Raw genomic sequence first — 12,500 nt, forward strand, 5'->3', positions numbered from 1 at the left:
TGTACCTGCAGGTTGCTGCTTGGGAGGAGGGGTGCGCGGGGGAGGGGGGGGGTTGTGAGGAAGGGGGTTATGTGGGCGTGATGATGATGATGACGATGATGATGTGGAGGAGGATGATAATGATGGTGTTAAGAGGCATAATGATGGACGAGGAAGATGACCAAGGACGAGTGCAGCATTGCATGCTCTCTCTGTGTCTCTCTGTGTTCTCTCTCTCTGTCTCTCTGTGTTCTCTGTCTCTCTGTGTTCTCTTTCTCTGTCTCTCTGTGTTCTCTGTCTCTCTGTGTTCTCTCTCTCTCTCTCACACACACACACACACACACACGCACACATGCTTACGCACTCGCTGGCATGTTGGGTAGCTGAGATTTCAGCGAGAGATATTCTCGGTTCGAAAGTGGGTCAATGCCTGCATTGGTATCAAAATTAACTTCCTGCTATCACTGTGCTTGCACATGATTTTTAGATTGATATTATGATTATTTCAGTTTTCGTGCTTCCCCTCCAAATATTCCCCATCACCCTGGTCAACACGGTAACGGTGACATTGTTGTTTTATCATCATCGTCGTGTTCATCCCCATTCTCTCCCGCCACCATCATTGTCATCGTCATATTTTCAAAGTCACCCTCTGTTACCTCCCTGTGTTTTCATCGCCCTTACTGTTGTCACCATAAATCTTTCCCAAGTCATCCTGTTTGGTACCTTTCCATATCTCCATCTCCATCATCGTTGTCATCGTCCGTCTCGTCCGTCTTCATGACCAGTACCTCTCCATATCTCCACCCATCACCATCATCGTTGTCATCGTCCGTCTTTTCAGAATCTTCCTGGCTGGTACCTCTCCATATATCCATCACCATTGTCGTCATCGTCCATCTTTCCGGAGTCTTTCTGACTGGTACCTTTCCAAATATCCATCACCATTGTCGTTGTCATCGTCCATCTTTCTCACCCTCTGTTACCTCCCTGTGTTTTCATCACCCTTATTGTTGTCACCATAAATCTTTCCCAAGTCATCCTGTTTGGTACCTTTCCATATCTCCATCTCCATCATCGTTGTCATCGTCCGCCTTGTCAAAGTTTTCCTGACTGGCACCTGATTTCAGTTTTACATGGACTGAAACGAGATGTTGGTGAACTGGTCTTTTTAACGTTTTAAACACATCTCTTGACACACGTTTTGTTTCTTTTTGTTTAAGCGCCGTCTGGTAAGGGAAGGGGTAGGGGGTATTCAGCCCAGAAAAGACCCCTTTCACGATCGACTGTACTACAAGCTACAAAGATGAATAAGAACCAGTACATTACACAATGCAATACACAGCCCCCCCCCCTCCTCCTCCTCCCCATATGTATCCAGGTGACGTTCACGAAGCGCAAGTTCGGGCTGATGAAGAAGGCGTACGAGCTGTCGGTGCTGTGCGACTGCGAGATCGCCCTCATCATCTTCAACGGGGCCAACAAGCTGTTCCAGTACGCCAGCACCGACATGGACAAGGTCCTGCTCAAGTACACAGAGTACAACGAGCCTCACGAGAGTCGTACCAACAAGGACATCATTGAGGTGAGCTGAATCGGGGAGGAGGGGCGGAGTGGGGTTGTGCGTGGGTTAGGCGTGTCTGTGGGGGGCGAGAGGGGGTAGGTGAGAAGGGTGTGGATGTGGTGGGGAGTTTTGGGGATGGGGTGTTGCTTGTGTGGGGGTGGGGTGGGGGGTGGAGGGAAGTTGAAGGTGGTGGTGTGGAGGGGGTGGGGGGTGGGGGGGTGGGGGAAGGGTGGAGGCGAAAATGTGGAGGTGGTAGTGGGAAGTGTGTGGATGTTGTTGGGGTTTAGTGATGGGGTGTGTGTGTGTGGGGGGGGGGGGGAGGGGTGAGGGGGGATGCGGAGGAGGGAAGGTGGAGGTGGTGGTGGGAAGTGTGTGGATGTTGTTGGGGTTTAGTGATGGGGTGTGGGGGGGGGGAGGGGGCAGGGGGGGTGCGGAGGAGGGAAGGTGGAGGTGGTTGTGGGAAGGGTGTGGATGTGGTGAGGGTTTAATAATGGCATGTTGTTTGTGTGGGAGGAAAAGACGATAGGAAAGGCGGAGGTGGAGGTGGGAAGGGTGTGAATAATTATGGTGGGTGGGTGTGTGGGGTTGGGGATGTGGTGCTGTTTGTGTGAGGTGGTGGGTGGGAGGGATGTGGGTTGCGGGGATGTTGCATTTTGTGTGTGTGTGTGTGTGTGTGTGTGCTGTTTTTGCTGCCGTTGCTGTTGTTCAGTTTACTTCGCACCGTGAATCGAACGAGAACTGCATCAAGACATTATGTGAAACCATGGAAAGAGCGAGAGAGAGATAGAGAGGGGGGTTGGAGGGGGGGGGGAGTGCAGAGAGATGGAATGAAAAGGGAGGGTCATCTTTGTCATAAATCTTTCTTTCCCCCCCACCCCCACCCCCACACCTCCCCTTCCACATCTCCCATTCCCTTGTCTTTGGGATCACAGTGTAACCAACCAGATACTCCCCTCCTCCATCCCTCCTTCTCCTCAAGCCTTCCCTCCCCACTGTTCATCAGCATCAAGGTATTGTTCTTTCGGGGTTTTTTTCTTTTCTTTAATCCTCATTGGCTGGCTGAGATCACGTGCGTCAGAACATGGCGGGGGAATACAGGCAAGCCCAGAAATAACACATCTCTCTCTTCCACTCCACAGTCTTGTGTGACAGATATGAAATCAGGCGACAGGAGACGGACAAACAGTTCGTGCCGTGGCGGGTCTTTAAGCCGCTTTATCCACAGTCGTTGATTTGCTAAACATAGGCAGAAAGGGGCGAGGGAGAGGGAGAGAGAGAGAGAGAGAGAGAGAGAGAGAGAAAGGGGGGGGGGGGGGGGGGCAAAAAATAAGAGTCCACACGTGTAAAATGCCAGGAAAGATTCTCAGCCCCGGATCTGAGTCTTGCGCCTGTGAAGCCTGAGACTTGTGTGATGACGATGTTGTTGCTGATGTTGTTATTCACCAGTTGCTAAGGGATGACGAAGCGCGTGGAGCTCTGATAGAACCAGTGGAGTGCACTGTGAAATGTTTCATAATCATCATCATCATCATCATCGTCATCATCGTCATCGTTGTGGTTGTTGATGTTACTGATTGTTGTCGTCATGCATTATTATGGCAGGTATTGACTAAGAAATGGTGGGGTTGTTTAAGCTGGTTCAGTTAGTCGCAGGAAGAATGAATGGCTATCTGCTTGAATGTATTCAGATCTACATGCACTCTCGAATTCGCCTGCGTGAATGAGTGGTTGGGGTTTTGGTGGGCGGGAGTGGGGTTGGGGGGGGGGGGGAGGGGGGGCGGTTGGGACGATAGTTTGCTCCTGAGCGATTATGATTTTTATCCACTCACAGTTTACTTGAAATAACTGTCTTAAGAATATATTTGGGAATAGCAAAAGTGATGTGAATTTGGCAGTAGGTCAATGAAGAGTAATTCTCATTTTCTCTCCGAACGGACATGGTTTCTAATCGTGCCGATCATAGTTCCAAATTTATTTTCGTTGTTAGATAGAGATAGAACACGAAGCTACGATTCTACAGCTTAACTTTGCAGCTTTTTGAGAAATCACGATTGCTTGAATATGTCACTGCCAAAGGTTCTCTCCAGGCCAGAATTTACGGCGTTAGTTGGACCAGAGTCTGTGCTGTCTCAGAAAGAAGCGTCGGACGTGTGTCCTTCATCAAAATGTCTGGATCACGAATACACGTTGTTAAAACACACACACACACACACACACACACACACACACACACACACACACACACACACACACACACACACACACACACACACACACACACACACACACACACACACACGCACGCACACACACACACACACACACACACACACACACACCTTTGTCTACAATTAGTCATTCTTGCATCGTTTAATTGTCATGAATACAGCCATCCAGACCAGAAGAGACATCGTGGATCCCACAAAAAAAGAGGAGGTGCGGGGGGAGGGGGGGGGGGGCTGAAAAATTGAAATCTGATCATTTACGAAACAGAAGATGTACAAGATACGTCCAAAGCTCGGTATAATTTTGATATTAAAAACAAAGAAACAAAAAAACAAAAAACAGCTGCTTTCGGAACGTCGTATCCAGCCACGATATTAACAGACCTGTGTGGGTGGGTGGGAGTATGGCGGAAGGGGGAGCGGGAAGGGGGGGGGGTGGAGGGGGGGAGAGTATGGGTTGGATTCTTCACTCCTCTCCCCCCCCCCCCACAACCCCCGTCCCCCACCCCCACCCCACCACCACCACCGCCCTCTCATCCTCTCTGCGAGAAAAAAAACGCAGCCGTGGAATTGAAGCAGCCGTGGTGATTTGAAGCTTGAGACACGGCGGATGACGTCGTCGTTGTTGTCGTTGCTGTCGTTGTTGTTGTTCAGAGATTCTATCTGCGGTAATTACGGCGGCAGACAGAGGGGGATTGGGGGAGAGGATGAGGGGGTGTAGGAGAAAGAAGGGAGGGTGCTGGTAGGTGGAGGAGAAGGGGTGAGGAGGATGAGGGGGCGTAGGAGAAAGAAGGGAGGGTGCTGGTAGGTGGAGGAGAAGGGGTGAGGAGGATGAGGGGGCGTAGGAGAAAGAAGGGAGGGTGCTGGTAGGTGGAGGAGAAGGGGTCAGGAGGGTGGGGGGGGGAGAGGATGAAGGGGCGTAGGAGAAAGAGGGGGAGTCTTGGTAGGTGGAGGAGAACGGGTGAGGATGAGGGGTTGTAAGAAAAAGAGGGGAGGGTGTTGGTAGGCGGAGGAGAAGGGGAGAGGAGGATGGGGGGGGAGTAGGAGAAAGAGGGCGGGGGGTGTTGGTAGGTGGAGGAGAAGAGGTGAGGAGGATGAGGGGTTGTAGGAGAAAGAGAGGAGGGTGTTGGTAGGTGGAAGAGAAGGGGAGAGGAGGTGTAGGAGAAAGAGGGCGGGGGTGTTGGTAGGTGGAGGAGAAGGGGTGAGGAGGATGAGGGGGCGTAGGAGAAAGAAGGGAGGGTGTTGGTAAGTGGAGGAGAAGGGGTGAGGAGGGGGGGGGGGGAGAAGAGGATGAGGGGGTGTAGGAGAAAGAAGGGAGGGTGTTGGTTGGTGGAGGAGAAGGGGTCAGGAGGGTGGGGGCGGGGGGCTTGGGGAGGGGTGGTGGTGGTGGGCTAAACCTTCGGTATTTTCTCGGCGGCTTAGTGCGACGTTGTTAATGGAGGAAGGGATTCTAACTTTTCCACACAAGTACACACACATGTAGGTAGGTGCAAGAGGCACGCACACGCGCGGGCGCAAACACACACGCACACACACACACACACACACCACACACACACACGCGCGCGCGCGCGCGCGCGCGTCCGTTATAATATCACTTAAAAATGGAAAGACGTTAGATTGAAGACTACGTGCGTCTGTGTCTATGTCTATGGTGTGTCTGTATCCCCTTGTGTCTCTCTCTCTCTCTCTCTCTCTCTCTCTCTCTCTCTCTCTCTCTCTCTGTGTGTGTATTGCGTGCATGCATGCCTACTTCCGTACGCATGCACGCGTGTGTGTGTGTGTACCGTGGAAGGCAGGATATATTTGTGTTTGAACGAGTACAGAACAGAACAGCAGACATTATTTCTCATGTGTATCTTATTTATAATTCGTCGCTAAACACAGCCTTACCACACTGAATCGGATTGACGTTGTTGCCCTGCCGTACACGTAGCAATGATATGAAATTGAAAGTGGACACTTTAACATCTCTGTCTGTCTGTCTGTCTGTCTGTCTCTCTCTCTCTATATATATATATACACACACATATATATATATGTGTGTGTGTGTGTGTGTGTGCGTGCGTATGTGTATATGTGTATATATATATATATATATATATATATATATATAGAGAGAGAGAGAGAGAGAGAGAGAGAGAGAGAGAGGTAAAAACACGTAGCAATAATATGAAATTGAAACAGAACATTTTGATATATATATATATATAGAGAGAGAGAGAGATTATCATCATCATCATCATCATCACGTCGTCATCATCATTGTTTCGTTCTTGTTCTTGTTCTTCTTTTTCTTGTTCCTCCTCCTCCTCACAACTCTGCTCTGGGTGTTTTCTTTCTCTCTGCCGGGAAATGACAGGGGAGGAACGGTGGCATTCACATACAGTACATGGAAAATATTAGATAGATTTAGTTAAGTTGCCGATTCTCCTGTTACATCCAAACGCCATTACTCATTAATGGACCTTTTCGCTCTCCATCAGTGGGTAAAATCCTCCTTTTTTCTGCCGATGTCCGCAAGGTTGGTAACCGTTGACGCGAAGCATCGGAGTGGATACGTAGCTTTGGTTAACTTATACAGCCTGGAAATAGAATGTGGAACGCTTCATTAATTCGTTACATTTTGGGTCAGTTGCAGCAGTCTACGTTCCTTTCAGTTCGTGATTACTCTGTCGTGATAATCAGGAAAAAAAAAAGTGTTGGAATAGTCCCGATTATTGAGTCACTTTTCTATATGCTGTCCGCGGGCTGGATGAATCCGGCTTTGTGAATTAGTTCAGTCACTGTGGTCATTGACATAGCGTCAGGAAAAGCTGACTGGTTGGTTTTCTTTTCGATGACGTTGAGTTGCAGTCTCTGATCACGCAGTTTCTTTTGAGCTGCATCGTCTGATTTGTAAACATCTGTCAGTTATCTTTTTTTTTTCTCTTTCTTTTTTTTTTTTTTTTTTTAGTAAAGGGAGAAATGGAATATGGAACAATTGGCAGCAGAACAAAGACTAATCTTTCTGGGTTCTGTTTTGAAAGGTGATTTTGAAGTGAAGAAAGTTCTCCTTACAAAGTGTAGAAACTCTGTAGAAAGTTCTCCTCACAAAGTGTAGAAACCTGTGTACTTCTAAACTCGCATGCTGTCGCGCACATGTTATCTTATGGGTCTTCAGAGATGGAGGCGGATAACGAGGGTCAGAAGTACCCACAGGAGTATATCAGTGGACTCACAGGAAGTCTGAAGCAAAACCAGTATTAGTCCTTTCTCAGTTGGATGGGAAATAACACGGATTCCCAGAGGTGCTGTTGTTCTGGGATTATGTTCTAAGCTGTTGACCAGACTGCAGGCAAAGAATTGTGACAGTAAGCTGGAATTCCAGTGCCGTGCTGCGCTTTAGGAAAGTGATTTGATGTTTTCCCTCCAGTCTTCAAGGCTTTCTTTCGCTGTCCGTGGAGACTGTTCGCGTTTTTGTTGTAAACCGTAGATAAGAATTACGCAGGTATTTTATGAAGATTTTGCAGACGACGAGCGCGAACGTTTGTAGGAGCGTGTGTTGCACAGGGAAGGTTCGATTTGCTTGGTAGCAGGGCTGTGCTGTTCGTATCAGCGATTTTTATGTTGTACTTCAATTTTTCTTCTGTTCTTCCCCCATGTCTTTGGTCTCCTATTAATCGTTATCATTATAATTTTTCTTCTCTTCTTTTCATTCCCCCTCCCTCTTCTGATCTGCCTTGGTGTTGGTTTGATGTGTTGAGTGCGATTTCCGCCCCCTCCCCCAATACACACACACACACACACACACACACACACACACACACACACACACACCTTAAAGTCTGTCCATGATATGATATGATAGCTATTCGTGTCCGACAATGACCATCAGAACAGCAGAGGATGCGATTGCTGTCCCGACTATCTGGGCTAGAATTTGATTATAGTGGAGAATTTCTTGCCCAGGTTACATCCCCACTCTCTCGGCCAAGAGGGTTTTAGGACAGTCGGCGTGGGGATGGTTCCCAAAGGCCAGCTAGCCCCCACGGCTGCAGCACTAACAGTCTGTCCAGTCATACTCAAATTATGTCAGTCCATCTAGGTCTCGTTACGCCTCACGTCGTGTGTTCCGTGCATGGTCAACACCGCACCATCTCCCAAACAGCAGACTGTTGTGTGACATTTGGCGATTCATTGCTTGGAGTCGGTATGAGCATGCAACAAACAAGTGACCAGACGACCAACATTCTTTTCCTGGTGTTTTTGTTTTTTGTTGTTGTTTTTTTGTTTTTTGGGGGTTTTTTTCTTGAAATATGCAGAATCAATGTTTCGGTAAGGCACTGTGTGGTCAGCTGCAAGAAAGGAATAAAGAAGGGAGGTCAACAAACCATTATATCCAGACTCCCCACAAGCCCACATCTTGATCCTTCAGCTGCCGTGCATTTTTTATGGTCAGCGCTGAAACAACCAACACAGTACGACTGCGGCCAGGGTCACCAAGTAGACAAGGCTCGCATGCATGTTTGACAGTCACTTGTGTCCGACTTTGACCCCCAGAACATCAGAGGAGGCAGCCACTGTCTTGAATGTCTTGGCTAGAATTAATGTGATAAAAGTGGAGCGTCTTGTCCAAGTTATATCCACACTGAGGGCTGTAGAACAGTCGGCGTTGGGATGGTTCGCAAAGACCAGCCGGCCCCCAATGGTACAGCACTGTGAGCCAGTGCCATCTTGCCTTCTGGTTTGAGAGTCATAGTTTTCACAAAAGACTTGGCTGTAAATTTGTTCCCATTGCATTAGAGAAACCATTGATCATACAGCTGTTGGCCCAGTTGTAAGCCTGTGTCAATCGCTGATAAATGCCGAGCACACTAACCTGTATGTATGATAGCTGTGTTCGACTTTAACTCTCTCCATACGAACGGCGAAAGCGACGACGTTAACAGCGTTTCACCCCAGTTACCATCCTTAAATTATTGCAAGCGGAAGGCTCTTATACTGAAGAGGTGAATGTTGACAAAGAAAACCACAATTCTGACGACGGAAGCTAAAGGTTGGGTCATTCAGACACCCACCGGACATCCGAGGGGTTTGTGTAGAGGAGAAGAGAGGACTGGCCGTACTGAGTGAGTTAACCATTAGAACAGCAGAGGAGGCAACTGCTGCCCTGACTATCTGGGCTAGAATTTGATAATAGTGGAGAGTGTCTTGCCCAAGTTACATCCCTACTCTCTCGGCCAAGAGGTTTTCAGGAAAGTCGACGTTGCGATGGTTCCCAAAGGCCAACTAGCCCCCAAGGCTGCAGCACAAAGAGCCAGTGCAATTTTGCCTCCTAGTTTGAGTCACGGTCTTCACAAGAGACTAGGCTGTAAATGAATTCGCATTGCAGTGGAACATGCAGCTCTCACTTTTCTGTTGGCCCAGTTGTAAGCTTACGTCAATCGCTGATAAAAGCCGAGCGTACTGGCATGTATGCAAACAGGCAAACATGCAACCCTAGCTGAGCCATACCCCACACAACCTCACCAATCCCAATGCCCAAAGCCAGCGCCAACACCAGCCGCCCACCAACTTGTCAGTTTACAAGGCCATAATTTTCTTGTGTAAGCAGCATCGTCAGTGTCAAAAACAAAAAAAAACAACAAAAACAAACACACACACACACACACAAAAAAAACAACAACAAAAACAACAACAGCGCACACCGTTAGTTTTATCTTTAATCCGCTCAACAATAACGAAACAACATTATCCAAACCAAGGGAGGACGAGCCCACCATCCATCCAACCAATTAACCAACCAACCAACCCACCCACCACCTACCTCATTAAGTTTCTGCCCTCACTCTCTCCTGCACCCCTCTGCCCCCCCCCCCCTCCCCACGGCCCCCCACGCCCCCACCCTCCAACCACCACCACCACGTCTCCATCACCACCACTACCCCTCCAACTCCGCCCACCTGGCGAGACGTTATTCCCCGTATCATTACCCTGATCAGCGTTATTGGTGGCGGTCCCACGTAGGCCGGACAGCGGGATTTAATCAAGGCAGCAGCAGGGGTGTCGCCGACGTGCCGGCTGCCTTGCCGCAGGGCTAACAAGCTCTGGAACGCAGGTGGTCCCTGCAGATCGATAGGTTGGAAGAGGAGGGGAGGGAACGAGGGTTAGACGAGGGGTGGTGGGTGAATAGATAGGAAGGGGAAGGGGAGAGAAGACGGGGGGTGGGGGATGTGGAGGGAAGAGCGAGATGGAGGGTGGAATCATGGGAGGAAATTTGGGGTGGGGGGGGGATTGGGAGGGAGACGGTTGGTAGATGGGTTGCTGCTGCAAGTTGATGTGCGAATGTTTTTTTGTTTTTTTTTTTACAAAGGGTGTGTGTGTTGTGGGAAATAACCGAGTACAGGAGAGAGAGAGAGAGAGAGATAGAGAAAGAGAGAGAGAGATGGCGGGAGGGAGAAAATGGAGACAGTCATACAGACCGACAGACTAGCACGTGCAACCACAACTCTCCACCCTTTGCTCTACAACAACCCACGCAGTTGCAGTGATTCCATGACTTTTTAAACTCACTCTCTCTCTCTCTCTCTCTCTCTCTCTCTCTCTCTCTCTCTCTCTCTCTCTCTCATTCACGCACGTAGAGCAGAGGGAAGGAGAGGAAGTCAATATGTGTGTGTGTGTGTGTGTGTGTGTGTGTGTGTGTGTGTGTGAGAGAGAGAGAGAGAGAGAGAGAGAGTGAGGGGGGGGGGCACTAAGAACGCAAGTACTTCAATTCGTCAGGACATTGTGACCCTCGCACAAGGGAAAGCCACAGAAGGGTGCACACAAAGGACACTGCAGGGAATCCTAGCCTCACGTAGCCCACGGCCTCCCCCTGTGTCCTAATTGCCATGGTCTGGCGCCACCCAGTACCTCGCTTCTCTCTATGGCCTTCTGTGTCCTTGTGGTGGTGACGGGTGGGTCGCCAGGGTAGGTTATTGGGTTAGCAAGGAGATGCAGTTACCTCGTTTTGTTGTTCCACTGATCTATTTTGGGTCGGCTTTCTTCTTTCAAAGAAGGTCGTGGTTAATTCCAGTAGGGGTGTCGGGTGTGTGTGTGTGTGTGTGTGTGTGTGTGTGTGTGTGTTTGTTTGGGGGGGGAGGATAAAGAAAGAGAATTTCTGCATGAGTTCGTGCGCGCGCGCGCTCGCGTGTGTGTAGGTGTGTGTAAAAAGTTCTAGACTAAAAAATAAACTGTTATTATATAAGGTCAAAGAGTTCAAGCAGTGCCTTGTCTTTCAATCGTTTAGAGGGAGAGAGAGAGAGGGAGGGAGCATATAGACAGACAGAAAGGCACATGAGAAACAAACAAACAAACAAAAAAAGACTGAGGAGACTGCATCGACCACAGCAAATCCAACCCCCACCTCCTCCAATGGACGAAAGGACGGTCTTTCACACAAACATCCTCCATTACCCACATAGGGGGCGTGGGGGATGGAGGGGGGAAGGGGGGCGAAGACACGGGAGACAGACATACAGAGACGGACAGACGGACAGACAGACAGAGCTGAGGGCGATAGCAAGCAGCACACTGTCTGGCTGTCTGTCCGTCCACTTGTCTGGCTGTCTTCCTGCCTACGAAGCTCGGTGAACTCGGGGATCAGAGGAAAGGCCGGGGGTCGCCTTGGTAATTGGCGGTGGTGGCAGTGCCAGGGGTGACGGCTGTTTCAGCAGCAGTAGTGGCAGCAGCAGCAGCAGCAGCAGCAGTACCAGAGATGATTGTTTCTGCCCACCGAATTTTGTATTAAAGGTGCACCGTAAAACCGGTATGTATCGGGGGGGAAAAAAAAACCTGACTGTGGGGTGGTTTTGAAAACCTGCTCGAGTTGCTTACATGAACCGATTTTGTCATACACACACGCACACACGCACGCACGCACGCACACACACACACACACACACACAATCTTATGTAACTTTAACACTCAGCTGCGCATACCGTCTGCTTTGTACCAGCTACGGTTTCAATAAAATGGAATTTTCAAACCAGTTCCGTTGTTTAAAAGGAAGATACTATGTAGCAAGCCAGCGGTGCCAGTGCATACACACACAGACTTACACAGACACAGACACAGACACACACCGTCGAACACACACACACACACACACACACACACACACACACACACACACACACACACACACACACACACACACACACGGGCGCATGTACACATACATAATGAATGAAAAGAAATCAAATAAAGTAAAACAAACACACACACACACACACACTCTCTCTCTCTCTTGTTGTCTTGGATTGTTCGTAAATTTGACTAAAGTATCTTTCGCTATGTTTATTTGTATGTCAATGATGCGCGCGCGCGTGCGCACGTGTGTGTGTGTGTGTGTGTGTGTGTGTGTGTGTGTGTAAGGAGTAGCCAGGGGAGCAACCAGTCGAATGAATGCGCGTCTCCATTAGTCTAGAATTTTTGGCATGTTCTGGTGTGAACATTCCGGTTTTAAAAACCAGAAAAAAAAGAAGAAAAAAGAAAGTGCGCTTTGGAATTCCCAACCGATAACCAGCTCAATTCTATCTTAAGGTGTGTTTTTTGTTGTTGTTGTTGGGTTTTTTTTATATACTTTATAAAAATCAATTTTGATTACACATATATATTTAATATAAGTACTTAAATGCATAAATAGGATAAGAAAGAGTACATAATAAATGAAACATAAGAAGGTGAAGAAACACATGGTGTCATACAT

The 12,500-nt window shown here is 48.7% G+C and overlaps 1 protein-coding gene across 6 annotated transcripts in view; it reads left to right on the forward strand.

Moving 5' to 3' along the window:
- LOC143297454 (myocyte-specific enhancer factor 2A-like) overlaps window positions 1-12,500 on the forward strand; it is a 116,792-nt gene that overhangs the window by 73,913 nt on the left and 30,379 nt on the right. For all 6 annotated transcript variants that reach the window (XM_076609838.1, XM_076609843.1, XM_076609842.1 and 3 more), the window contains exon 3: window positions 1,361-1,564. In XM_076609838.1, coding sequence (XP_076465953.1) covers window positions 1,361-1,564 — 204 coding nt within the window. The remainder of the gene's footprint in view (window positions 1-1,360; window positions 1,565-12,500) is intronic.

This window comes from Babylonia areolata, chromosome 22, assembly GCF_041734735.1.
Source record: "Babylonia areolata isolate BAREFJ2019XMU chromosome 22, ASM4173473v1, whole genome shotgun sequence".
NCBI lineage: Eukaryota > Metazoa > Mollusca > Gastropoda > Neogastropoda > Buccinidae > Babylonia > Babylonia areolata.